This window comes from Rhodotorula paludigena (genome assembly GCF_050403205.1).
Source record: "Rhodotorula paludigena JCM10292 DNA, Rt_paludigena_JCM10292v1_ctg6, whole genome shotgun sequence".
NCBI classification, from domain to species: domain Eukaryota; kingdom Fungi; phylum Basidiomycota; class Microbotryomycetes; order Sporidiobolales; family Sporidiobolaceae; genus Rhodotorula; species Rhodotorula paludigena.
Genome location: NW_027481452.1, coordinates 103693 through 127532, shown reverse-complemented (window position 1 = coordinate 127532; position 23840 = coordinate 103693). Strand labels below are relative to the sequence as shown.

At 63.1% G+C, this 23840-nt stretch overlaps 11 protein-coding genes across 11 annotated transcripts; 6 read left to right on the top strand and 5 right to left on the bottom strand.

Annotated features, from left to right (window-relative positions):
* Nucleotides 1-23: 23 nt before the first annotated feature.
* On the bottom strand, nt 24-3926 carry JCM10292_003056 (uncharacterized protein; the record flags this gene model as incomplete). The annotated part of the gene is made up of 8 exons (XM_076646780.1): nt 24-219; nt 282-664; nt 731-1222; nt 1294-1645; nt 1701-2068; nt 2141-3332; nt 3400-3773; nt 3834-3926. 8 exons carry the CDS (start codon nt 3924-3926, stop codon nt 24-26), a joined length of 3450 nt encoding a protein of 1149 aa, XP_076507541.1.
* Nucleotides 3927-4232: 306 nt separating this feature from the next.
* Nucleotides 4233-8302, top strand: VIP1 (inositol polyphosphate kinase VIP1; the record flags this gene model as incomplete). The annotated part of the gene is made up of 20 exons (XM_076646779.1): nt 4233-4293; nt 4407-4526; nt 4593-4664; nt 4724-5100; nt 5161-5528; nt 5596-5750; nt 5814-6106; nt 6168-6222; nt 6276-6333; nt 6396-6431; nt 6488-6590; nt 6651-6746; nt 6806-6932; nt 6994-7102; nt 7167-7321; nt 7411-7567; nt 7627-7713; nt 7792-7937; nt 8012-8109; nt 8177-8302. The coding sequence occupies 20 exons, from the start codon at nt 4233-4235 to the stop codon at nt 8300-8302; spliced, it is 2799 nt and encodes a 932-aa protein (XP_076507540.1).
* A 264-nt stretch (nt 8303-8566) lies between these two features.
* On the bottom strand, nt 8567-9953 carry DYS1 (deoxyhypusine synthase; the record flags this gene model as incomplete). The annotated part of the gene is made up of 5 exons (XM_076646778.1): nt 8567-8785; nt 8859-9001; nt 9070-9139; nt 9208-9699; nt 9771-9953. 5 exons carry the CDS (start codon nt 9951-9953, stop codon nt 8567-8569), a joined length of 1107 nt encoding a protein of 368 aa, XP_076507539.1.
* Nucleotides 9954-9998: 45 nt separating this feature from the next.
* JCM10292_003053 (uncharacterized protein) lies at nt 9999-12480 on the top strand (the record flags this gene model as incomplete). The annotated part of the gene is made up of 9 exons (XM_076646777.1): nt 9999-10012; nt 10438-10844; nt 10913-11087; nt 11147-11507; nt 11592-11716; nt 11799-11923; nt 12012-12097; nt 12162-12319; nt 12468-12480. 9 exons carry the CDS (start codon nt 9999-10001, stop codon nt 12478-12480), a joined length of 1464 nt encoding a protein of 487 aa, XP_076507538.1.
* Nucleotides 12481-12823: 343 nt separating this feature from the next.
* JCM10292_003052 (uncharacterized protein) lies at nt 12824-15091 on the top strand (the record flags this gene model as incomplete). Its single annotated transcript, XM_076646776.1, has 2 exons — nt 12824-14186; nt 14247-15091. 2 exons carry the CDS (start codon nt 12824-12826, stop codon nt 15089-15091), a joined length of 2208 nt encoding a protein of 735 aa, XP_076507537.1.
* A 135-nt stretch (nt 15092-15226) lies between these two features.
* On the bottom strand, nt 15227-16980 carry JCM10292_003051 (uncharacterized protein; the record flags this gene model as incomplete). The annotated part of the gene is made up of 5 exons (XM_076646775.1): nt 15227-15856; nt 15912-16507; nt 16570-16759; nt 16828-16884; nt 16951-16980. The coding sequence occupies 5 exons, from the start codon at nt 16978-16980 to the stop codon at nt 15227-15229; spliced, it is 1503 nt and encodes a 500-aa protein (XP_076507536.1).
* Nucleotides 16981-17129: 149 nt separating this feature from the next.
* JCM10292_003050 (holo-ACP synthase) lies at nt 17130-17590 on the top strand (the record flags this gene model as incomplete). Its single annotated transcript, XM_076646774.1, has 2 exons — nt 17130-17299; nt 17365-17590. 2 exons carry the CDS (start codon nt 17130-17132, stop codon nt 17588-17590), a joined length of 396 nt encoding a protein of 131 aa, XP_076507535.1.
* Nucleotides 17591-17812: 222 nt separating this feature from the next.
* On the top strand, nt 17813-18663 carry JCM10292_003049 (uncharacterized protein; the record flags this gene model as incomplete). Its single annotated transcript, XM_076646773.1, has 5 exons — nt 17813-18039; nt 18103-18131; nt 18199-18317; nt 18377-18466; nt 18526-18663. The coding sequence occupies 5 exons, from the start codon at nt 17813-17815 to the stop codon at nt 18661-18663; spliced, it is 603 nt and encodes a 200-aa protein (XP_076507534.1).
* Nucleotides 18664-18901: 238 nt separating this feature from the next.
* JCM10292_003048 (uncharacterized protein) lies at nt 18902-20085 on the top strand (the record flags this gene model as incomplete). The annotated part of the gene is made up of 7 exons (XM_076646772.1): nt 18902-18906; nt 18987-19096; nt 19180-19209; nt 19275-19362; nt 19431-19631; nt 19698-19773; nt 19837-20085. 7 exons carry the CDS (start codon nt 18902-18904, stop codon nt 20083-20085), a joined length of 759 nt encoding a protein of 252 aa, XP_076507533.1.
* A 235-nt stretch (nt 20086-20320) lies between these two features.
* On the bottom strand, nt 20321-21791 carry JCM10292_003047 (uncharacterized protein; the record flags this gene model as incomplete). Its single annotated transcript, XM_076646771.1, has 6 exons — nt 20321-20576; nt 20640-20707; nt 20769-20875; nt 20942-21087; nt 21155-21229; nt 21319-21791. The coding sequence occupies 6 exons, from the start codon at nt 21789-21791 to the stop codon at nt 20321-20323; spliced, it is 1125 nt and encodes a 374-aa protein (XP_076507532.1).
* A 533-nt stretch (nt 21792-22324) lies between these two features.
* On the bottom strand, nt 22325-23647 carry HNT3 (DNA 5'-adenosine monophosphate hydrolase; the record flags this gene model as incomplete). The annotated part of the gene is made up of 8 exons (XM_076646770.1): nt 22325-22603; nt 22665-22752; nt 22825-22884; nt 22952-22965; nt 23053-23121; nt 23181-23314; nt 23420-23472; nt 23553-23647. 8 exons carry the CDS (start codon nt 23645-23647, stop codon nt 22325-22327), a joined length of 792 nt encoding a protein of 263 aa, XP_076507531.1.
* Between the last annotated feature and the right edge of the window lie 193 nt (nt 23648-23840).

The following is a 23840-nucleotide window of genomic DNA, read 5'->3' as shown; positions in this document are numbered from 1 at the left end:
GACGAAATGCAAAAGGAGAGGTTCTACGTCGCGCTGAGCACCTCACGCGCGTACTTGAGCTCGGGACAGTCGCCCGAGCAGTCGTGGAATGACGCGTCGGCGAAATCGACAATGCGCGGCTCGCCGTCGTCGTCGACGACGACGTTTCGAGGTGCGAGATCGCCGTGCTCGATGCCGTGCACGCGGTGGAGGGTCTCGATCTCCGAGAGCAGGCGCGGGCTGGATAGCTGCCATGTCAGTGACTCCGCGCAATGTAAGGACCCAGGGTGGAAGAAGCGCACCGAGCATCCGATGCGAGATCAGCGAAGTCGACGAGCTTCAGGCACTTGCCAGCCTCGACGGTCAGCAGCGCGTCTTCATTATCGTGAGACGAGCTGAACAAGCCAAGGAATTTTGGCGTAATGTCGCTGCCGTCGAGCGAGCGGTAGAAGCGCGCCTCGTCGGCCACAGCGGGCCCGAACTTGCAAACAACTCGCTGGTTGTTGAATGCACCACTGACAACCGTCACGTCTTCGCCAATCTTGATGGGCGGGTAGTCTAGCCGTATGCGAGTTGGCTTTGACTCGGGTGTCGAGGGAGGGGTGTGCTCGGTGATGCGGGTGAGAGAACGTGCAGTTGCGCTGCTCTCGGGCAGGAAGAAATATTGCGCAATGAAAGAGCTTGGCTGCAGGCAGCAAGCGTGAGCAGACTGACTGGAAATGGACAAGAGGACCGACAGAGTCCGACAGACCTTGTCCTCGCCCTGCTGACCACTTGTGGACGACGCTAAAGCATCATGCGCTGGCGGTGCGCCTTCTCTCCCGCCGTCAACCGTCACCTGGCCCTCTTGGTTCGTTGAGCCCGGCCTACCGACGTCTCCGCCTTCGACATCGGTGAAAGCACGCAGTCGTGCAAAGTCGACTCCTTCCGAGTCGCAGTCGAGCTGGTAGCCGAGCCCGGCGAGCCGGTGGCGAAGCGAAGCATGCTGCGGTGCGTCGGCGAGGCGTCTCGTGATGGCCTTGACGAATCTCGCAGGGTGCACAAGCGGTGCAGCGGTCGAGATGAGGAGACCGGGCGTGTCGAGCAGGGATGCTCCCGGGGAGATGTAGATGTAGGCAGGCGGTGCATTTGGGTTGTCGGTCCTCGACTTGATCGGGACAAGGCACGCGAAGCAGCACTCGGCCGGTGTCGCGTACCAGTGCAGCAAGCAGGACGGCTTGGTGACGGACGAAGCGTAGAGGTTCTGGAGAAAAGGAAAGATGTGAATACAGCGGTGCATCGAGCCGCGCAGAATGAAGAAAGATATCCACTCACTTTGCTGAACATGACCCTCGGTCCACTCCGCTCTTCCTCACCCTCCTTGTACGTCATCGGCACATCCAACCACTTGACTCCATCGCCTTCGAAGTCCTTGAGCTGCGTGCCGAGCCCCGCTTGCCCGCTCGCATCAATGCTTTTCTCGAAGAAGCCTCGAATCTCGCCATCAACGATGACTGCGCCGACGCGGATGACGCCATTGAGGGTGCGGGCTGCCATGCTGATCAACGGCACAATGGTCGTTGGGTCGACCGTCTGAAGCAACTCGACAAGTCGCGGAAGACCTTGACCGTACAGTTGCTGCACAACGGCCGACGTGTCCCTCTCGGTCGCGCGTTCGCCGTTGAACCTGTGCGCTAGGCATGTGAGCGTGACGCGGGTATTAACAGGCGCAAAGAGCTCACAATGGCCAGTCATGAAAGACGGAGAGGGATGCATGCAGTGCGGAGCGGAAATCACGCTGCGCGCAATAGAATTCGCCAATCCTCCGGTGGATCTTGGCCTCGTCGCCATCTCCAGAGAAGGTCGCGAGCGACTGTGTTGCAATGAACTCTTGGAGTTTGGGAATGACGGCGACTAGCTTTGGGGCGAGGCGGTCGTCCTCGACGAACAACTTGGAGATTTCGGGCTCGGTCGTTGCAGACTCGAAGGGCGGTGCAGCGGTCGACGCGGCCGGAGGCGCCGAGGCATGGTGGATCAATGAGACGAGGCGGAGGACGGTGTCGCCGACGGAACAGCCAAAGGCAGCGAGCTGCTCTTGCGCGACGGAGAGCTGCGCAATTGTGTCCGGTCAGTCAACGATGCGTGCTGCCGCCGGCTGCGATCCGCCCGAGATGCCGCTCACCATGTGCCCCGGTTGCTCAGGATTGGCGAGGAAGTCGTCAACGATTCGAGCTGCCTCAACGTTCTCGTTGTCCTTCTTCCGCCGCTTTGACGGACTCGGCTTGCTCGCGGACAGGCCGGCGCGGCGCTTGCCTGCGCGGCCGAGAGCGGCAGCTGCGCTCTTCGCACCCTCGGTGTCGCGCGGCTCGACATCGTCGGACGAAGCGAGGTCGGCGCCGGGCTGAGCCGCATCGGTCCGCGGACCAGCCTCGCCTGCAGGCGCCGTCGCCGCGTCCTCGTCGCCCTGCGACGCAGCCACGTTCTGCTCCTGCGCGTCGTCCTGCTCCTCGACCACGTCCTTCTGCTTCTTGCCTCCCTCGCCCGCCGTATCCTCCATTTCCCGCCCCTCGTCATCTCCGCCCTCTGCGCCTCGAAGTGTCAGTTCCGCCATGTCGCGTAGTCTGTTGAAGTCGATGCCGGCAACTTCGCAATCGATGGTGTAGCCAATGTCGGCGAGAAGGCGGCGGAGCTCGGTGAAGTCGGGCGAGTCGAGAAGGAAGCGGCTGACGGCGCGCGTGGCGAGTTCGGGGCACATGGCCGTGAGGAAGGAGGTGAGGAAAGACGCTGGTGCGTCCAGAGGGGCAGGGGAAGCGACGACGTAGACGTAGGCCGGAGGAAGGGCTGCATCGGCGGAGGTGAGCGGTACGATGTGACCGCGCGCGATGTCGACCGGCGACAGGTACAGGTGGTGATAGCATTGCGAGTCGGGGAGAGTGGACACAAAGAGATTCTGCAGGAAGATACCGCTCAGAGCGGGCTTGCCGTTCGAACAGGCGAATGGGCGTACCTTGGCAAACATCACCCTTACACCGCTCCGCGTTTCGCTCTGCTCGCCGGTCAACCGGCGTGTCGCAGGAACATCGACCCATGCGACGCCACTCGCGCCCTTCAGCTCTTTGATGAGCGTGAGCAGACCGTCTGAGCTACTCGCCTCGATGCTCTTGTCTTCAACCAACATGACGGGCTTGCCGTCAGCAAAGAGCGAGTGGTCGGGTTTGATGTTCGAGTAGCGCCTGGTCGCAATCGAGAATGAGGGAAGATGCGAGGAGAGGTCGAGCGAGTTGAGCATGCGGTTGAGGGCGTTGAAGCCGGAACCGTAGAGCTGATCAACCACACTCGCCGTATCGCGTTCGTTCGAGGTGGTGCCCGGCAAGCTGCAGGGTATACCCGAAGCAGACTAAGCTCACTGCGTAAGCTGGATGCGGACGCAAGCAGACTCACCTCATCCATTCCGTCGCGGCCCCGACGAGCATATACAGTCCCCTCCGGAGTCTCGAATTCTTCTGCGCAATCGTTCCGATGGCCGCAGCACAGAGCTCTGGGCCAATCAGGGTAGCAAGAGCGTCGCGGGCGAAGGTCTGATAGAAGCCACAGCCCTTGTCATCGACGACGACAACGCGCAGCGGCGCCAGCGAGGTCTCCTCGTCATTGATCAGCAGCTTGTCAAGCTCGGGTAATCTCGTGGTGGGAGAGCAGTCGCTGGCCGTGGTACCTTGCGCAGGCAGCTGTGTTGGGCGGATCGACGAGAGCATGGTGAACAGCGAGGCGTTCAAGTCGAGGCCGAGCCTGGCGAGAGCTCGCTGCGTGTCGTAGAGCTGTGTACACGGGGCCTTCAGCGGGGCAGACCAACATAGCCCGTGCAGGAAGCGACGCACAAGATGATCCTCGTCGACGGGGACGGGAAAGGGACGAGGAGGAGCAGCTTTCACATCGGGCGAGCCAGGCGCAGGCGTCGCGGGACGACTCATGGCTGCAGCAGCTCGCACTGCGCGCCGATCTAGGTCAAGCCGCGCTCGTGCGCAATGCGGGATGACGGCGACGCGGAAGCGGAAGCAAGCCGCCGAGCGCGTCGAGAACGTGCGCGAGGGTCCCGCGTCCGCCTCGAGAGCGCAGGCAACGTTGGGCGAGCTTGTAGAGCAGATTTCGTTGCAGCTGTCTGTCTGCCCGCTACGCCCCGACCGAGCGTTCACCTCGTGCCTGCATCCTCTGTCCTCCCGTCCACCTCGTCCCAGCACAACCCGACAAGGCGTGCAGACCCGCGCAGACCGCTCGAGATGTCGTCCACACCGGGCTCGACAGAGCCGTCCACCCCGGCAGAGCCCCTCATGCGCCTCGGTGCGCTTGCCCTACCTTTCCGCGCACCAGCACAGCGGCTGCTCTCGCTGTTCGCAGGGCAAGCGGGACTCGCCGCGAATGCACAGACTGACACATGTCGGGTCTACTTGCAGGCGTTGCTGCCATGGACCGCAAGGCGCGCTCTCGTCCCATGCGCAACATCCTCTCGCGCCTACTCGCGACCGGCAAGTTCGAGATCACCGTCTTTGGCGACAAGGTCATTCTTGATGAGGGTGCGTGATTGCTCGTAGGGCTGTGATCGCGGGCGCGGGGCCATCTGACCCCGATACACGGCGCAGACATCGAAAACTGGCCGGTTTGCGACTTCCTCATCTCGTTCTACTCGGACGGTTTCCCCATCGACAAGGCCAGTGCGTCGTCAAGCATCCTCACAGTGCGACGAGAGCGCCGCTGACGCGATCGCGCACAGTCGCATACGTCGACCTGCGGAAACCTGTCTGCGTGAACGACCTCCCGCTGCAAAAGATCTTCTGGGACCGCCGCGTCGTTCTCCAGATCTTGGACAAGATCGGCGTGCCGACGCCCAAGCGCCTCGAGTGCAACCGCGACGGCGGCCCGCAGCTCGACAAGAGCATCGCCGACCAGATCCAGCAGAGCCTCGGTGTGCGCGTCGACAAGCCGCGCCCGACGAGCGAGCTCGTCATGAAGGACGACGACACGATCGTCGTCGACGGCCAGACAATGGTCAAGCCGTTCGTCGAGAAGCCCGTCAGCGGCGAGAACCACAACGTCAACATCTACTTCCCCAAGGCGAAGGGCGGCGGAGCGAGGCGCCTCTTCCGCAAGGTGCGTCTCGGATTTGTTCACCTGGTACCCGCTCGGTCGCTCATGCATCCTCGCTCGCAGGTCGGCAACCAGTCTTCCGCGCACGAGCCCAACATGATCGAGCCGCGCACCGATGCGTCGTACATCTACGAGCAGTTCGTCGACGTCGAGAACGCCGAGGACATCAAGGTGTACACGCTCGGACCCAACTTTGTCCACGCCGAGACGCGCAAGTCGCCCGTCGTCGACGGCATCGTGCGGCGCAACACCGAGGGCAAGGAGATCCGCTTCATCTGCCAGCTCACAGACGCCGAGAAGAAGATGGCGCGCGACATCTCGATCGCGTTCAAGCAGAACATCTGCGGCTTTGACATGCTCCGCGCCGGCGGCAAGAGCTATGTCATTGACGTTAACGGGTGGTCGTTCGTCAAGGGCAACGACTTCTACTAGTACGCCGCTCTCTTTCGCTGGTCTCTCGGCCATCAGCGGAGTGAGACTGACGCTATGTCGACACAGCGACAAGTGTGCCGAGATCCTCACGAATTTCTGCCTTCGCAAGATGCCGTCGCTGCCCAAGCCCGTCTCGGAGAAGGCGGATCGGCCGCGCGAGAAGTCGTGGACCCTCAAGAGCACCATCTGCGTCGCTCGCCACGGCGACCGCACGCCCAAGTGTGCGCTCCAATATCCCTCTGTGTCTCCCAAGGCCGCTCTATTGACATGCCAAGCGCATCCAGGCAAGCTCAAGTTCAAGTTCAAGACGAAGGACGCCTGGACCGAGCCGTTCATCACGCTCCTCCAGGGCCGCTCCACCGAGATCATCCTGCGCGACCCGGACCAGCTGCAGTACATTGCCGACGCGGCCGAGAAGGCGGCGACGCTCGAGGGCGCCGACCTCGAGCAGCTCGCGCAGCTGCGCAAGATCATCGAGAAGAAAAAGTCGACGATCGGGACCAAGGCCCAGCTCAAGCCGAGCATCGTCGACGGCGTGTGCGAGACGCTCGCCGTCATCGTCAAGTGGGGAGGCGAGGTGCGCTCTCCACTGCTGAACGACACTCGGGCCTCGCTCATCCTCCCGTTGCCCGCCACAGTTCACGCACGCGGCGAGGTACCAGGCGCGCGACATTGCCGAAAACATGCGCAAGGGTGCGCAGCTTCCGGGCCCGTCTGTTAAACGCTTGCTGACTTTGCGGCGACAGACTACACGATCATGAACAAGACGCTTCTCGACCACACCAACGTCTACACCTCGTCCGAGTACGTCTTACATATGCTTGTTCCCGCGTCCATCGCTTACTCAGCTTCTCCCGCTTCTGCAGGCGCCGTGTGGTTGCGACGGCCGAAATCTTCACGACGTGCGTTTCCTGCCGGAGCCATTACGCCCCACCCACTGATGTTTCGCCCACGACAGCGCTTTCCTCGACGAGCGCGAGCGCCCCAGCAGCGAGCAAACGACGCATCAGCTCATCATCCGCAAGGACTTGCTCGACGACTCGAACGCGGCGAAGGACGAGGTGCGTCTCGCTGTTTCCCGTTCGTGATTCCTCTCAGGCTCACTCATCTCGCTCGTATAGATGGAGAAGGTCAAGAAGAAGCTCAAGACGCTGTGCCGCCCTGGTCATCACGTCCGCCCGGAGTTTGCCTGGCACGCCGAGAAGGAGCCGTTCGAGGCGAGCTGTTCCGTCCTTTGTGGCTCTGAGCAACGGTCCTGACGCTCAAGTCTGTGCAGGTTGTCAAAGAGACGATTGAGCTCATGCAGTCCCTGCGCGAGATCATGAACGACAACTGGCAGACGCTCGAGGTCGAGAAGATCCAGCCTCGGTGGTGTTGTGGCGAGTACCCCTACCTGTTCCGCGGTGCGTCTCCCTTCTCCTATACACTCTCCGAATATCAGGCTGACAACGTGACGTCCGTCAGAGCGGTGGGAGGGCCTCTTCGCGGATTGGTGCGATGTCAGTTTGGAGAAGTTTGACCCGTCGCGCGTGTCCGAGTTGTACGACTCGCTCAAGTACGACGCACTGCACAAGTGCGTACTGGAGCAGTCTGCATTGCGCCGTAAGTTCGATCCACTGACCTGCCCACCTCTCCAGCCGCGTCTTCCTCGAGACCATCTTCACCAAGAACGGCAGCCGCCCTTCTTCCGCCGACAGCCGCTCGGGCATTGAGAGCACCACTTCGTCTTCGAGCGGCCCGCCTCGCCAGCTGCGCGACCTGTACAAGCGCGCCAAGCTCCTCTTCGACCTGAGTCCGTCTGATCCGATCCTCACTCTCACTTCCGCTTCATCCGCTGACGCAACCCGCCATGCACACGCTGACGTAACCCGCCGTGCACAGTCGCGCCGCAAGAGTACGGCATTGAGCGGCACGAGAAGGAGATTATCGGTCTCCTCACGTCGCTCCCGCTCCTCGAGCAGGTCGTGCGCAACTTGCAGGAGACCAAAGAGTCGGAGCATCCGTCGGCCAACTTCTACTTCACCAAGGAGTCGCACATGTGCGTCAAGGCCCGTGTTCCCGCTGCAGGACGAGTCTGACGATTCCGCACTCGCTCAGCCACACCCTCGTCAACCTCGTCACTCTCTCGGACCTTCCCATCGTCATGCCGCACGTTCCCGAGCTTGACTACATGTCCTACATCTCGTGCGTCTGCCGCTCAATTCGCTACGAGTCTCGGTGTTTCCGGCGTCCTGACTGACAGTCTCGTGGCTCCCTCCGCAGCTTCGAGGTGTACGAGCGCTCCAAGGGCGACTCGAAGGAGCTCTCGGTCCGCGTCACGCTGTCCGAGGGCGCGCACTCGGCCGTGCTCGACGCGAGCCTCGACGCCAAGCACGCGCTGCAGGTCCAGCCGCGAAGGGCGCTCACCGGTGCGTGCTCCGCCCTGCGCGGACCGCACGATACGCTGCCGACAGGGACTGACAAGGGATTGCATCGTGCGCAGAGCACATCTCGGTCGACCGCGTGATCGACATCCTCAAGCGCCACTCGAAGAAGGCGATGGACCTCAAGCTCATGAAGTCGACCTCGAAGCTCGAGGGCGTGCGTCTCTCTTGCTCCTTCTGCAGTCCTATAGCTTACACTGCTGACATTGGTCCCCTCATAACAGTTCATTCCAATCGAGGGCGACGAAATCTTCCTGAACGCCGAGCGCCGCATGGAAGAAATCCGCGAATTCAGCACGCAGCGCCGCCCCGGCTCAATCTACTCGGCCGGTAGCGACCGCGGCGACTGACCGCATGGAGGAGATTCGCGAGTTCAGCACGCAGCGCCGCCCCAGCTCGATCTACCCGGCCGGCAGCGACCGCGGCGACTGAATTCCACCTGTCCCTCTCCTGCTTTGTCCCACACATCTACAGCTTTGCTCGCTCGCTTCTTCCCTCCCGTTGTCTCGCATAGAAATGCGCTCTCGTATATCCCGACCCCGTCGCTGCCAATATCGCCAGTAATGCATGCACAAAACCCGCGTTGTACGCTCTACCACGACTGCGAGCCCGGTCTATCGCTGTTCGCGCTGCTCGTCCGCCCAGTGCGCGCGCCCCCACGTCCCCGCGACGAGGAGCGGGAAGACGAGCGTCGCGTCGGCGTACACCTTTACGCTCTCGCCGTCGATGCGGATCTTGCCCCAGCTGACGGCCTCGTCCGGGCGCGCGCCCGAGTCGGACCCGTCAAATTCTTGCCCCGTGTTGATGTAGACGGAAAAATCGGCGCCGTTTCGCTGCACGCGCGTCGCCACCTTTTCGTCAGCGTCTGCGAGGCCTGCCGGGAGGAGGAGAGGGGAATGAGCGCACAAAGAGCATCGAGTTTGCGATCTGATGCTTGCAGACGCCGCCGCCGAGGATGATCATGCCCGCTTTCTTGCTCCTGATGGAGAGGTCGTTGAGCCGCCGGATGTCGCCGACAATGTCGATCGACAGGGGCGTCTCGCTCTTATCTGTACGCGTGTGACTGGGTCAGCATTGGGCAGGAGATGGCGAGAGAGACAGAGGAGGCGGCACGCACAGGTGTGGAAGTAGATCATGTCGCCCAGGGAGCCGTCTGTCAGCGCAGGGCAGAAGATGGGTATTTGGTTCTGCGGCATGCGAAGAGATAGCACGTCAGCACAGACTCTCTCGAGACGAAGGCGGCGGCGAGGCGCACCTTGTGTGCCCAGTACAGGATCGAGCTCTCGTCGTTGATCTCCTTGCCCAAGCGGTCGATGACCTTGCTCGGCGTCCACCGCACGCGGTCGTCGCCTGTGCGCTCCTGCTCGACGACCATCTGGTCGAGGATGGGCATGACCCAGTCCTCGAACTTGCAGTAGTTGTCGTTGGGCACGAGGAGGTTGCCGATGCGGTTCAGGCCGCGGCGGCGCAGGCCCGCGCCGTCGTGATTGAAGTCGCCGCGGGGCGCGAGGAAGGTCGGTCCGAGGCACTTGATGAGGTCCTCTTCGATGCCGCCGGCGGTCGTGACGAGGCACGAGACGTAGCGGTGCTGGACGAGGAAGCGGATGACCTCGCGCAGGCCGGACGAGACGAGGTTGGACGTGTAGCCGAGAAAGATGGAGCACTTGGTCTCGGCGCGTGCTTGCTCGTCGAGCTCTTCGGTCTGCAGGTCGGGGTCGATGGGCTCGTCGGACAGGCGCCAATTGCGCTGTGAGCGGGAAGGGCGAGGTGAGCAATGTTGGAGCGGGCAGCGCGCAGGACGTTACAGTGCGGGCGCACCATCTTGTTGACGAGTTCCATGGCCCTCGCGAGCCCGTTGGCCTGGAAGCCGATGCGCTCATAGCTGTCGAGGAGCTGCTCGAGCGAGTGGGGCTGGTTGAAGTCGGGCCCCTTGATGCAGGTGCCGTCGTAGTCTTCCGACTTGACGAACACGGCGTTCTTGGCTGCGTCGGGTGCGCTCATCGCAGCGGCGGTGGGTGGAGCGGGGGAAGAGAGCCAGACTGGGGGATGAGGAGGAGGCGGTGCGAAAAGACGACGGAAGCACGAGGGGGCGAGCGACTGGTCGGAGGCTGTGTGTAGTAGCCTCTGCGTCCTTCTCGTGGGTCGCCTCGCGTGCCTGCGGGTGTGTGACGAGCTCGAGAGGGAGCGAGCCAAAGTTTCGATCTGGGCTGAGGCGGACTCACTCGAGGGGAGGCGCGCGGCCGAGGCGCGACTTGGCGCGTGTCGCGGGATTCCCTCTCTCGGTCGATCCGCCAGCAGACTGCGACCATGTGAGTGCGCCAGAGTTCCAGGCAGGCCAGGACACACCCAGCCACGCGGAGCACGGCGAGCCACGCTTTCGTTCGCTGCGCCTGCCCTCCGCTGGCACCGCTCGTCCGCGTCGTCCGACCTCCGCCTGCTCGCAGCTCCCGTGCGCACAGGGCTGACCCGTGCCGTGTGCGTGCAGGGCTGCCACGTACGACCCCAAGGTCGGCCTCAAGGTCACGAACCGCGCGGCCATCGCCAATGCGCCCTTTGCCGTCGAGGGCAACGGCGCCTTCTCAAACTACCAGCTCGCCGCGCTCGTCCTCTTTGTCCCGTACTTCCTGAGCCGCTTCGTCCCCTTTGTCTCGTTCAAGACGGCCTACTTCTTCCTCCTCGTCGTCACCGGCGTCCCGACCACCATCGCCTACTGGCTCCTCATGAGCCGCGCCAACGTCCGCCTCCGCGACAACGGCATCTTCCCCGGCAAGAACCTCGAGGACTACATCACCATCAACGACCCCGAGCTCCGCGAAAAGTACAACGGCCAGAAGAAGATCCCCATGCAGGTCTTCCACGACGCCTACTTTGACGGCAAGATCGACATCAAGGGTGTGCTCCCACCTGCCGAAACCATCCCGCGAGACTTCAAACTCACTCCGAGCGATGTCCCCCCGCAGGCGACATGCTCGAGCTCCTCGAGTGGCGCCACGACTGGGCGTCGTTCGTCATGACCATCGAGCTCATGAAGTATGTCCTCACGCGCCTCATTCCCGACGTCATCTTCCACTCGGCCGGCCAGGACGAGGACCAGGTCACCGACCACTACGACCGCGGCGACGACTTCCACGAGTGGTGCGTTCGCATCCGCCAGTCTCTCCCTCACCTCCGAACAATCCTGACTCTCCACGCAGGTTCCTCGGCCCGCGCATGATCTACACGTCTGGCATCATCGGCGACGTCGACAAGAAGGAGACGCTCGAGGAGCTGCAGGACAACAAGCTCGCGACCGTGTGCCACAAGCTGCAGCTCAAGCCCGAGGACCGCCTGCTCGACATTGGCTGCGGGTGGGGCACGCTCGTCACGTACGCGGCCAAGAACTTTGGCTGCGACGCGACGGGCGTCACGCTCTCGCACAACCAGGCCGAGTTTGGCAACAACCGCATCGCCAAGAACGGCGTCGACCCCTCGCGCGCGCGCATCCTCCGCACCGACTTCCGCAACCTCGACAAGCAGCAAAAGTTCACCAAGATCGTCACCCTCGAGATGGCCGAGGTGCGTTCCCGCGTCGCCGAGCGTCGGGCGTCTCCCGGAGTCCCGGTGCTGACATGCCGCTCTATGGCTCCGATGCGCACGCAGCACGTTGGCATCCGCCGCTACAACACCTTCCTCAAGGACGTCTACAACCTCCTCGACGACGACGGCATCCTCGTCTACCAGGTCGCCGGTCTCCGCCCTACCTGGCAGTACGAGGACCTCGTCTGGTGCGTAGCGGCGCTCTTCCCCTCCCTCACTCGCGCTCGTCATTTCTCGACGCAGGCTGATGTTGAGGGACGTGCTGCGCAGGGGCCTCTTCATGAACAAGTACGTGTTCCCCGGCGCCGACGCGTCGTGCGCGCTCAACTGGGTCATCGGCCGCCTCGAGGGCGCCGGCTTTGAGGTCACGTCGTGCGATGTCATCGGTGTCCACTGTGCGTCTGCGCGCTTCTTCCTTCGGTCGTTCCGCTCTTTCCTGCTTCAGGGCAGTGCGCTGATTCCGGAAACCGTTGTGCTTCGCAGACTCGGCGACGCTCCACCGCTGGTACGAGAACTGGATCAAGAACGCCGACAAGGTCAAGGCTAAGTACGGCGAGAAGTGGTACCGCGTGCGTCCCTTTCCCACCTCTCCTCCCCTGGCCACTCGCTGACAGAGGCCCGAGCGGCACGCAGACGTGGCTCTACTTCCTCGCATCGTCGACGATCGTCGCGCGCGAGGGCGGCTCGTCGGCGTTCCAGATCACGCTGCACAAGAACCTCAACTCGTACCACCGCGTCGAGGACGTCATGGCGCACTCGAGCGTGCACCCCAAGCTCGACAAGGAGCCCAAGTGAGTTCCTTCCTCCTTTTCTTGCTGCGTGGCACCGGCTGCAGACTCGGCACACTGCTGCGGGCCTGTCAGGCTCGAAGCCGCGGCAGAAGAGCGAGCGTCAGCAGATCGGGCCAAGGACGGGCTGACCATGTTCGCAATTTCACAGGCTCGTCGAGTAAGACTTCCGTCTAGCCAGTCACAGAGGGACGCTTCGGTCACAACAGCACGAGGCGAGGAGCATAGAATGGAGGAGAATGGCCGATCAAGAGGACGGAGGAGAACTGGAGAAGAACCATGGACACTGGACCTTCTGGGAAATTTGCGCGGTGGCTGAAGAGTCGTAAACAAGGTTTGGGCATGGCGGTTTTCCCATGAGGAACCAGAGCATCGTCTCGTCCAAGCACTTTCCCTTGACCTCGTCCGCGGAGAGAGGCGGAGTTGTCGCTTGCTCGGTCGCGCGCGGAGCAAGAACTCGTCCGCCCGCTCGCTCTCGCTGCACCTCGTCCCGCTCCGCTGAAGACGATGGCGATGCGCAGGATTGCTCGCCAGGGCCGCTTGCTGGCTGCCGAGCAGCAGCACCAGCCCGTCGCGTCGACGTCGCAGGCGCTCGCGCTTCCTCCCCGGCGGTCTCTCTCGCACGCCGTCCCGCTCTCGCCCACGCCCGAGGCGAATGCTTCGAGCGCAGGCGAGAACAAATCTGCAGCCAGCAACGCCAACACGAGCTGGGCGGCGCTCTCGCGGGCGTCGCAGGCCTTTTTCGCGGGCGCCCCTCCGCGCTCGTCGTCCGACCCTTCCTCGTCTCCGGGCGCAGCAGCCGCCGAGCTCTCGGGCCCAGCGGGTGAGCTAGTGCGCGAGCTCAAGCAGAGCCGCCCGGACCCGCACCGCGCATGGGAGCTCTTCTCGCAGTGCGACCTGCAGGGCCAGACGCCGTCGCTCCCGCTCATCTCGCTGCACGCCCTCCTCCCCGCCATCCAGCTCAAGCCCGAGCACCGCACGCTCAGTGCCGTCATCGCCGACGCCCGCACCTACCAGGCCAAGGTCGACCTCATCCGTCTCCGCCTCCGCCAGTCCGGCGCGAGTCCGACCTACGGCGACTTCAACGCCCTCGTCTGGCAGTACCATGCGCTGCGATACGCCCCGGGCGCGAGTCGCACGTGGGATGAGGCCCTCGAGGCGGGTTGCTTCCCGACCGCCGCGGTGTGCGGCCGCATTCTCGAGACGTTCTGCGGGTGGGTCGAGCTGCACGGGCGCGCCTCGGGCCGCGCCGTCGAGCGCGCGGCGGCGCAGCCGCTCGCGAAAAAGGCGGCGCACATGCTCTTCCGCGAAATCGGCCTCGACGACCGTAAGCGCGTCGACGCGTGCATCGAGCCCTTCTTCAAGCTCGCCATCAAGGCGGGCGACCTGCACCTCTTTGGCCGCGCGATGAAGGCCCTGTACGGGTTCGACATCAAGCTCCCCGGCGCAAAGGTCGACGTTTCGAGCCACGCGCGCAGGCAGCTCCGCACGATCGGCGAGCGCGAGGTGTGCTGGATCCTCGAGGCGCTCGCGGAGCGCGACAACCTCCCCGCAATGGTCGCCACGTTCGAGACGTTTGACCAGCCCGTGCGCCCCGCCGACGAGTCCAACTCGGCTTCGTTCTTCTCGTCCTTCTCGCCGTCGGCCTCGGCCGAAGCCGACTCGACGCCCGCTGCGCCCGCGACGAGCGAAGCCGCGGCCCACCTCGTCGGCACGCGCGCATTCGCCATTCTCGTCCAGACAGCCGCGAGGCTCGGCAACGGCGCGCTCGCGCGGCATTACTTTGATCTCCTGTTCATGCGCTGGTCGCAGGACGCCGACAAGCGGATCGGCGAGATTGAGGAGGCCGTTGGGGTGCAGCGATCACAGGGTGCGTACCGTTCCTCGCGTACTCTCGCCGAATCATTTGTTGACAGCTATTTTCTTGCAGAATCGGAGACGGCGACGGACCAGCAAGATACGGCCGCGGCCGTGGAATCGGAAGTCGACGAGCGGTTCCGGTCACTTTCGATCGTCTCGCGCTTCGGCTCGCACCTCACCGCCTCTCCCTCCGCCCCTGCCAAGCCGTACGCGGTTCCTTCGACCCTCATCGCCTCGGTCGCGCTCTCCATCAAGGCGCACTACGACGCTCGCTCGGCGCGCTGGCTCCGACGACGGACACGGCACATCCTCCAGCGCATGGAGGAGCAGATGCAGCGCATCAGCGCCGTCCTTTCCGCGCTCGAGCCAGCCGCGGATGTCGACGCCTCCTCAGACGCCCCTCCTCCCGACTCGCCCTCCGCATCTCGCGCGCCGCCACTGTCCGTCGTCGCCCTGCAACACGAGCTCGTCCTCGTCTCGTACCACCTCGACCAGCTGCGCCTGACGCTCACGTCGGTCAAGGCCGACGCGCGCATCGTCGACGCCTGGAAGCGCCTGCACCTGCTTCAGACGACGCTCTCGCGCCGGGTGCGGCGCCTCGCGAGCCCCTCGCTGCCCAAGAATGTCGCCGCGCGCCTCCGCCCGGGCGTGCAGCGCAAGGAGCGCCAGGTCCTCCTCGGGCGCATGCTCGTCGTGCGCAACCGGATCAACAAGCTTCGCGAGATCGAGGGCGGAAAGGCGGGCAACTGGGAGCTCGACCGCTGGGTCGCAGAGTACAAGCTGCTCAAGGCGCAGGCTGAGACGGCTGGGTTCGAGTTTACGGCTCCCGCCGAGGGCGAGGGCTCCGAGGAGACGAAGCCGGCAGCGGAGGTGCATCAGCAGGAGGCGCAGGTGGTGGTGGCGGCGACCGCGTGAATGGACGTTCCCTTCCTAGCATAGCATGTCTCTCTCAGCAGTTGTAGCAGTATCCCTCGGCAGTATCCCTCTCGAAAAGCACGCGTTGGGCGTCCTCAGCACGCAGGATCGGGGAGAGGCCAGCTCTGATTGCGTTTATGCCGACAAAGCGTCTAACCGCTTGACGACCTCGTCGACGCGCTTCTCCATCGCCTCGAGGTTCCCCTTGACCCTCGCCTCGTTGTCGCGCACGCTGCCATCCAATCCCTCGAGCACCTCGCGGAGCCCCTTCTCGCCTTCCCCGAGCCTCTCGACCTCGCCCTTGAGCCCGGCGAGCGTCTCGCCGAAGGACGCGGCCGACGCGTGCAGCGCCGAGAGGGAGCGCAGGCGCGCGAGGAGGCGCGGCGCGAGCGGGAGGAGCGGGTCGAGGCGCGGCAGGAGCGCAAACAGCGCGTCGAGCTTTTGCTGCGCGTCGGGCGAGAGCGCGGCGGCTGCTTCCCCACCACCGCCACCGCCACTGAGGGACGCGGAGGCGGAGGGAGAGGGTGCCGGCGCGCGCTCGCCGGTTGCGGATGTCGTGACGAGCGTCATGCCGCCCGAGAGGGCGACGTTGAGCGGGCGAGAGTCGCCGAGCTTGCGGCGCGAGTCGTGGATGCGCTCGAGGTCCGACACGAGCACTTTGACTCGGCGCGAGATGGTATCGAGGTGGCGGGGCTGGGTGAGGAGGGTGAGGAGGTGGTCGAGGCGCGAGACAGTGCTGAGCAGCGGAGGCGGGACAGCATGCGTCTGCAGCGGACACCGTTAGGCACTGACTTATGGGAGTGACTGGAGACGGACGCACCTCGTCGACATCTGCCTCGCTCGCGCCAAGCAGCTTCTCCAGCTCCGCAACGCGCTTCTCGAGCTCCGCCTCCTTCGCCTCGTCCAGTTCGCCGCCGGGGCCCTTGCCTTTCGTGACACCGCCTTGCGCTGGCGATGGTTCGTCGGCACCGTCTTGCGCAAGCCGCAGACGAGACAGCAGGCCCGCGGAAGCCTTCGCCTTCTGCGCCAATTCGCCCTCTGCTTCGTCCACCGCGCCAGGTTGCCGCTCTCCGTCCGCCTCGAGCACACCCTCGACGGAAGGCGAGAGCTGCTGCAAGTCGCCGCGCAAGAGCTGGAGCTGCTGCAGGATGACGGCGGGCGAGACCTCGCGCTTCTTGCCCTTCGCCCGCCGGCCCGTCTCGCCCTCTGCCGGCTCGTCCCGTGCGGCACCGCCCTCCTCGGCAGCCTTTTGTGCGCGCTCCGGCTCGCTGCGCCGCACCTCCTCCTCGAGCTCGATCATCTCGAGCCGGAGGCGGCGCAGACGCTCGAGAGGCGTCTCCTTGTCGCGCTCGTCGGGATCGGCGCCGGTCACGTACTCGCGTGCCGACGGCAAGCGACGAGAAGGGAGCTTGGACGCTGTGCAATGAGCAGTATCAGCAGGTGCATCGAACGAAAGTGCGGGTGCAAAGTGCACGCACCGCCGTCGGAACGCCTGGCAGCCGCCGCGCTGGCCGCGCCGAACCTCCTGCGCGCCTCTGCCGCGTCGAGCCGCTCTGCATCGATGTTCTCGCTCGAAGGGCCGGCAGCCACGTGCCCGGGCGCGGTGCGGCGGGTCGCGGTGGGGGAGGAGCTGCGCGGGAGGTAGTCGTCGTCCGAGTCGTCGTCGCGCTGTAGGGGTCGCGAGAGCGCGTCAGACGGTGTGAGAGCTCGATCTGAGTGACCACAGCTCGTCGCACTGAATAAGTGTGCTCCTCGGGGACGTCGGGCGTCTCGAAGACGTCGGCGCCCGTGTCCTGCGGTCGAGCAAAGTTGGTCAGTTGCGGTTGCTGTAAGCGTGCGTAGGTGGGCGACAAGCGCACAATGTCTGGCAGCGAAGCGTATTTCGACATTCGCGCTGTTGCGGGCGAACAGAACGAGCGAAAGCGGGGGGTTGCTCGTTGACCGACGCGACCACGTCCTCTTTCTACGCTCTGAGCCGTGCATAGAGGCAGCAGTAGCTTCTGAAGACTTCTAAGACAGCACTACGGCTACCGGGACAATGCTCGTCGGCGTCGGCGTCGACTTGCTTCATCTCTCGAGGCTTCGAGCCGTCCTTGCACGGCGCGACCCCGCTCGTCTGGCGGGCAGGATCTTGTGCACCGACGAGCTGCACGACTGGCGCAACCTGGGCGGGTCAACTTTTCAGAGTGAGCGCTACCTCGCTCTCCGGTCAGTTCACCTCACGCGCTCGTTCGACTTCCGCTCCAGAAACAGCTGACATTCAAGTGATCTAGGTGGACTGCGAAGGAGGCTGCCTACAAGGCGCTGTACCCACTCTGCACCCCGACGTGGAAGGATCTCTGCGTGAGCAAGGCTGGCCCGAAACCCGTCCTCGGATTCGCTTCCGACTCTCGCCTCGCCCCGGCTTCCTCAGACCGCCTCGAACGCCTCCGAATGCACCTCAGCGTGTCGCACGATGCCGACCTCATGGTCGCCTACGTCGTCATCGAGCAGACCTGATGCGAGAGGAGACCGTCTCTGGCCGTCCGCGGACACTCCCGTGCCGGAACCGCCCCTTGGCTCTCTCGTTCAGCGCCAGCGCCCTTCGCGGTCGTTCACGCGAGCACAGTGCCCTTCGCGGTCGTTCACGCGAGCACAGTGCCCTTCGCGGTCGTTCACGCGAGCACAGTGCCCTGTACCTTTGATCCGACCCGCCTCTCAAGACCTTGAGTCGTTCTCAACATGGGCCATCGCCGTCATGGTCCTCCCTCCGACGACGACCCCGAAGAGCCCTTGACCGATGAGGGCGCGTCCGAAGCTCTCGATGACTCGGGCGACGATCAAGGTGCAGGGCGCTCGGCGGGCGTGAAGGACGACAAGTTTGAGCGATACCGCACCCGACACAAGCTCCTTTGGGTTGCCTTGTCCGGCACCGTCGCCGTGCTCGACGGAGTGGTAGCCGTCATGCAGTACGTCGCTGTCTTCTACTGCCATCTCACGGTGGAATCATGCTGACCCTTCTGTCGTCCCAGGTGTGTACTGTCCTTAGGCATGCCCGCATGTTCGTCGCGCTATAGTGGAACTCATCCATCTTCTGCAGCTCGCGCTGACCTTGCCGTCGCCCGCAGCTCTATACGGTACTGCAGCAGCATTCAACGGGCTTGCAGCGCTGTACATCGGTGCCGCGGCGCTCGCTATCCAGTTCGGAGGCGGGAGCACGCATTTTGACATGGGCATTGCGCTTCTTGTGCGTTCTGCCTTCGCTCCGACGGCCATCACCTGTGCACTGACATCGCGAATTGACAGCCGGTATGGAGTGCGACCCTGGGCAATATCGCCTATGCAATCGGCGCCATGGGCGGCACCGGATCCATCGCTCGGACAATATTCTTCATCGTGCGCATCATTCCAGGTTCTCGTCCGTCCGATCGATGTCCTGAAGCTCTTTCTTGCAGGTTCTTGTCGCGGCGCAACTCATGGGGATCGGGCTCGTCTTTCTCTCCATGCGTTACCACGTCCTGCGTCTCTACGGCTGGCTCAAGGAGAAGCATCACAAGCATAGACTCCACTGGCATCGCAACCATCGCCACTAGGGCTGCAAGTACCCCGCAAAAGAACAAGGAGGTGTGGCGATGCGAGTCGCTATTTTCTTTCGAGCTTCTCCTGTTCGTCGGACTTTCCTCGGAACGGACCGACCGACGTTTCTCATCGTGACTTCGCTCCTCTGTTCCATCGTCTGCCGCTTCTTCTCGCTTCCTATTTCAGCTCTCGTTCGCTGCGTCTTTTCTTGCCGTCTGTCGTCACCCTCGACGCCAACTCGGAAGGCTAGTTATGGGGTGCGTAAAAGTCTCACCCTGGTCCCCTTCCTCGCGCTCGCGTGGGTATCCTCGCTGACGCTCTGCCTGGGGCGGTGCAGGAACACGAAAAAGAGCCACCAGGACCTCGAGCACGCGGCCAACAAGACGCGCAACGCCCTCCTCATCCCGCTTCTCAACGTCGGCGGTGCAGTCGTCCTTCTCATTGCCTGTGCGGCTTTCTCTCGATGTGTTCTGAGCCGTCTGATGGGCGCCATGACCACCTTGAGTTCTGACCGCAATTTGCAATCGCAGCCATCGTCGTGCAGGTGTCGTCGACCAAGTGTGCGCGCACTGCTTTTGCATTCCCAGCTGTGCAGGAACCTGATCGCCTTTCTGCGGCTCCGCAGACTGGCCCACTTATGCCAAGATCCCCGGAATCATTGGGTGTGTCGGTGTCGGTTTGTACGCCATCGTGGCCGGCGTCGCGTGGTTCCTGTGAGTTGCTCTCTTTCTCCTCAAGTAGCGGGACTCGAAGAACGCTTGTCTGATCATGTACCTTGCAGCACGAAGCGCGGCACCGACTACCACAACCCGGAGAAGAACCACCGCTCAGACAAGACGAAGCATCCGATGCAGCAGCTCGGGTTCTTCTCGGTCATTGGCGTCGGCTGCCTCGCCGTCTTTCTCAGCGGCGCTTTCTGGTACATGATGCTGTGCCTCGCATGGGACCGCGAGTCGCAAGGCGGGAGCGACAGGAAGTCGTGGTACGTCAAAGGCTCCTTGCAGTTTGCTTCTTCCATGCGCGCTGACAGGCACCGCGCCGAACGCAGCGGCAGCTTCGTGACGCTCAACGTTACGGACAATGGCTGCGTGACCAATCTCGTCTACGCGCCTGTTCTGCTCGCCGTGCGTTGCGTTCCGCCTCTTTCCCTCGCAGCACTTGTTCACGACGTCCGTGGCGTCCTCCAGGGAGCCGCTCTTCTCGGCGTCTTGCTGTTCCTCTACATCCGCTCCATCTCGCTATCGATCAACTACTTCAAGAGCGCGAGAGACCTTGGTCGGGGCAGTCGGCGTAGCAGCGGCAGCGGCGCCCTCGGGCAAACGCAGTACGACGATGGAGGGAACAACTACGACCGTGACCCTTACGGAAGCGGCACAGACGGTTCGGACGTTTCCGACTTTGACGACAACAAGGGCGGCAGACGCGGCGGGTGGTGAGTGGTGAGGGTGTGTTGGGTGCAGGTCGCGTCCGTCTCACAACGTAGATACCGCATCTGCCCGCACTTCCTTCGTAAAATGGCACCGTGTGATGCACCTAAATCTGCAAACGGTCCGAGCCGTAGACTTTAACGAGACAAGCTAGAGTTGACAACAAGGAGGGCAAACTACGGGGTGCTGGAAGACTACAACAAACGACTGGACGGCGGTACAACCAGACATGCGGTACTGATGACTAGTGAGCTCCAGAACGATGCGAACCCTTCCGTCCCTGTCGCGCAACCCGCTGAGGGCGCTCGCCGCGGTCTGCTTCGTCCTGGGCTGTCAGGCGCTGGTGCTGCGGCACCTTGGCTGCAAACCAGCCCTCGACTTCGCGCAGCTCCTCGTCGTTGTACGTGTGCGCGAGGTCCTCGTAGCCGTGGAAGGTGATGTCGGTCATCGAGATGGGCGAGAAGAGGAGGCGCGAGATGCCAAGCTCGGCGTTGGCGTATCTGCAGGAGCGCAACAAGTCAATCAAGAGTCGATCACACGCAGGGGGTTGTCAAAGTACTCACGAAAGGTGCGGATCGGCGCGGCCGTGAAGCCAGAGGAGCGGGGTGTCGCGAGCGTGCGGAGAGAACAACTGCGACAATGCTCAAGTCAGCCTCATAGTACATGGCGCCGTGTCTGCAAAGACGGCGCACATCTTCCATGTCGTCGATGAGCGGCAGATAGGTTGCTAGGACGACAGCCGCTTCGATACGGTTGGCGTGCGGCGAAGTCAAGGTCGACAGAAGGGCCATTGCGCCGCCTGATTTGTCGAACAGCTCGTCAACAATGGTCCCATAGCTGTCGAAAGGGCGCAAAGGTGACGCACCTTGCGAGAAGCCCATCAGGACGATGCGCGGCTCTTTGCCCGCGGCAATGAGGCGCTCGCGTTCTTCTTCGATGAGGCGGTTGACCTGCTGCTGGCTGTGCATGTAGCCGACGACATCCTCGTTATCGTAGATGTCCTCGAAGGAGCTGTGATGCGTAGAGGAGGATCAGCAAGAACATATGGACAGGCTGGAGCGGAGGGCAAGCAACGCACGTAATGTCGAACCAGCCGTGCGTTCCCTCCCCATCCCGCACGGTCACGTTGAGGTAGTCGGACGTAGGTGCAACCCTGTCATTGGCGAACAGGGGCATCAGCATCGCCTTCTGGGCTCGTCACGGACCGCTTGTCGAACATGGTAAAGCGGAATACAAACTCACCATCGCACCCACGGGAACCGGCTCGGCATGTTCCAGGTGAAAGGCTTCCCGTCGCCGACGTCGCCCAGGCCGTGGAGCACAATGGCCGTCACCGTGTGCTGTCCCTCTGCCGCCTCGAGAACCGCGACGCCGTCCTCCAAGAGAGGCCATTTCGGCTCGTGGTGGAAAGCGCGGGCAAGAGCGCGGCCGTGTGGAAGACCGTCGCGCTGCGCAGCGAAGAACTCGCCGACAGAGGTTGCGAAGTAGGCGAGAGTGCCGAGAAGCGCAACGGCGAAGACGAGCGGTGCGGCGTGTCGAGGCGTAGGCAGGCGGGAAAACAGACGGCGCTGCTTGAGTGCGCCGGGAAGATTGCCTAGCGAAGGCGTGTAGGCCTCGTCGTCCGACGTCAAAGTATCAAGGAGCGCGGTCTTGTCCTCGTCGTACTGGGGAAGGAGCGGCGAAGACGCCAGGCTGGGCCCCGAAACTTGTCGCATGGAGGCCATAGTAACAAGCAAGCTGTGCCAGCAGCTGTACGGGGTGCAGGCAGCAGCTGAACGGCGTGCAGAATGGAGACCAAGGGCGTGAGAACGAGCTGCAGGTCGTCGGCGCTCCCGTTCTGGCTCGTTCGCCCCGGCTTCCGCAACTCCGAAGCAAGGATCAGCGACACTGCCATGCCCGAACAAGCAAGACCGGGCCAGTGTCTTGCCGAGAAAAAGCTCTAAGCGTAAGTGAGACATGTCTTTGACTCCTGCCTCGTGCTGCAGGTCTCGCGAGGCCGGCTCGCTCGCCTCTGCAAACGTCCCAATCGCATGCGGCGGCCTCGTGGCCGCTAATGCGTCGTCCCAGAGAAGCAAGGCGTCGCTGAAGCAGCGACAGAAGGAGGTCAGGAAGGAGGTCAGGATCTCCGTGGCGTCAAGACCATGCGAGCGAAAAGCCCAATCCAGCATGCAGGTGTCGACAATCTTGTTGCTGCACAAGGAGCACGTCCAGGGACCGCAACGCAAGTCGTCAAGCCTGAGTCGGCTCATTACCTCGATTGCTGCGCCGCAGGAGAAGCCGTTCTGCGCCTCTTCCCCTTCCCGTTCGCATCGCCACCTCCCTCACCCTCGTGACCTCCTCGCTTTGCTCCACCCGAGTCCGGAGTACCCGACTCCTGCTTCTGCGATGCGCGGCGTCGCTGACCCTCGCGCTCGAATTCCGCTTCGAGATGTTCCTTGAGCTTCGGGATCGTCGCGAAGGTGCGGTGCGGCGGGTAGTGCGAGACGAGGTCACACTTGAGGAGCGCTTCGTAGCTTTTAGTCGAGTCCTGTTTCAGGCCCTGGTGAGTTGGCCAGGCTAGAGCGGTCTGGCTTCGGCAGAAAACGCACCGGCTCGAGCAAACCGCCTTCCACGTCGTGAATGACATCGTCGATGTGCAGGAAGTAGCCAAGAGTCGGATGGAACGAGTTCCAGTGTCTGCGGGCGTCGTCGAGAGTCAGCTCCGCGCACTTCAGATTGCCTCTTTGGACGCGAGAAGCAGCCGCGCACTTCTTATTCTTCAGCTTGGGCGAGATCATGTCGGACGAAATGACGTGCAGATGCACATGTCTGCGTACGCCAGGGAAGCCGTCACTCAAACGTTGGAGACGCCGTCGAGGAAGCGAGAAGATCGTACCGCATGGACTCGACCTGGGCTCGACACGCAGGCCTCAAGCGTCAGCACTGCGTGGTATGCATCGCTTCATAACAGACAAAGCGACATTGGTAGTAACGCACCGCATGAAAACCCATCCTCACGTCCCAACTCCACCCTTCGCTCTTGTGCATCTCGTCACGGATCATGTCCTGCGCGCAGCAGTCATTCGTGCCTGTTCATGCGAGCAGTTCAAGCGTGTACCACGCACCGATACCTCTTCGCCAGCTTGGCGCAGCGCTTGTAACACTTCGAGTGCGTGCGGCGATTTGAGGAGCGCGCGCAGGTTGGTCAAGTGCGACGATGGCACGGTCGCACCACCGGAGAGACGGAACGGATCTCGGGCTGCATGTAAGTCTTGACAATGTCAGGTCGCTGTGCAAAAGAGGGAGCTGTGTCGAGGTCGCCGGGTGTTCGATAGTCCACAAGCTAGTGTCAAGGGTAACGCACGCATCACCAGCATGTGGTACTTCGCCTTTTCGTAGCCGTCGAAAATTGTCAATCTGTGCGTCGGCGAACAACAAAAAGGACCTCAGTCGATTGTGTAGACAAGTTCGAGAGGCCCGAGGCTCCCGCAACTCACGTCCGCTCGTCGCTCGCGACCCACACGCCATCCGGGAGCTCCCTCTCCGGCCGCTTGAGCCGCGCATAGTTCTCCAGCACGTTCGCCCACGACATCGCGCCTTTCGAGGCGGTAGGCGAGACGGGAAAGGGGAGGAAGCGCGCGCGGAGAGACGAGGGATCGTAAGCAGGAGGAGGCGCTGGGGAAGTGCGGTCGCGGCGCAGAAGCCTCGATGTGCGTGTTATAGAGCTGTAAGAACGCGCTGCAGGTGTCAAGCGCGACGAGGCGGGGCGCGAAAGCATGTCCAAA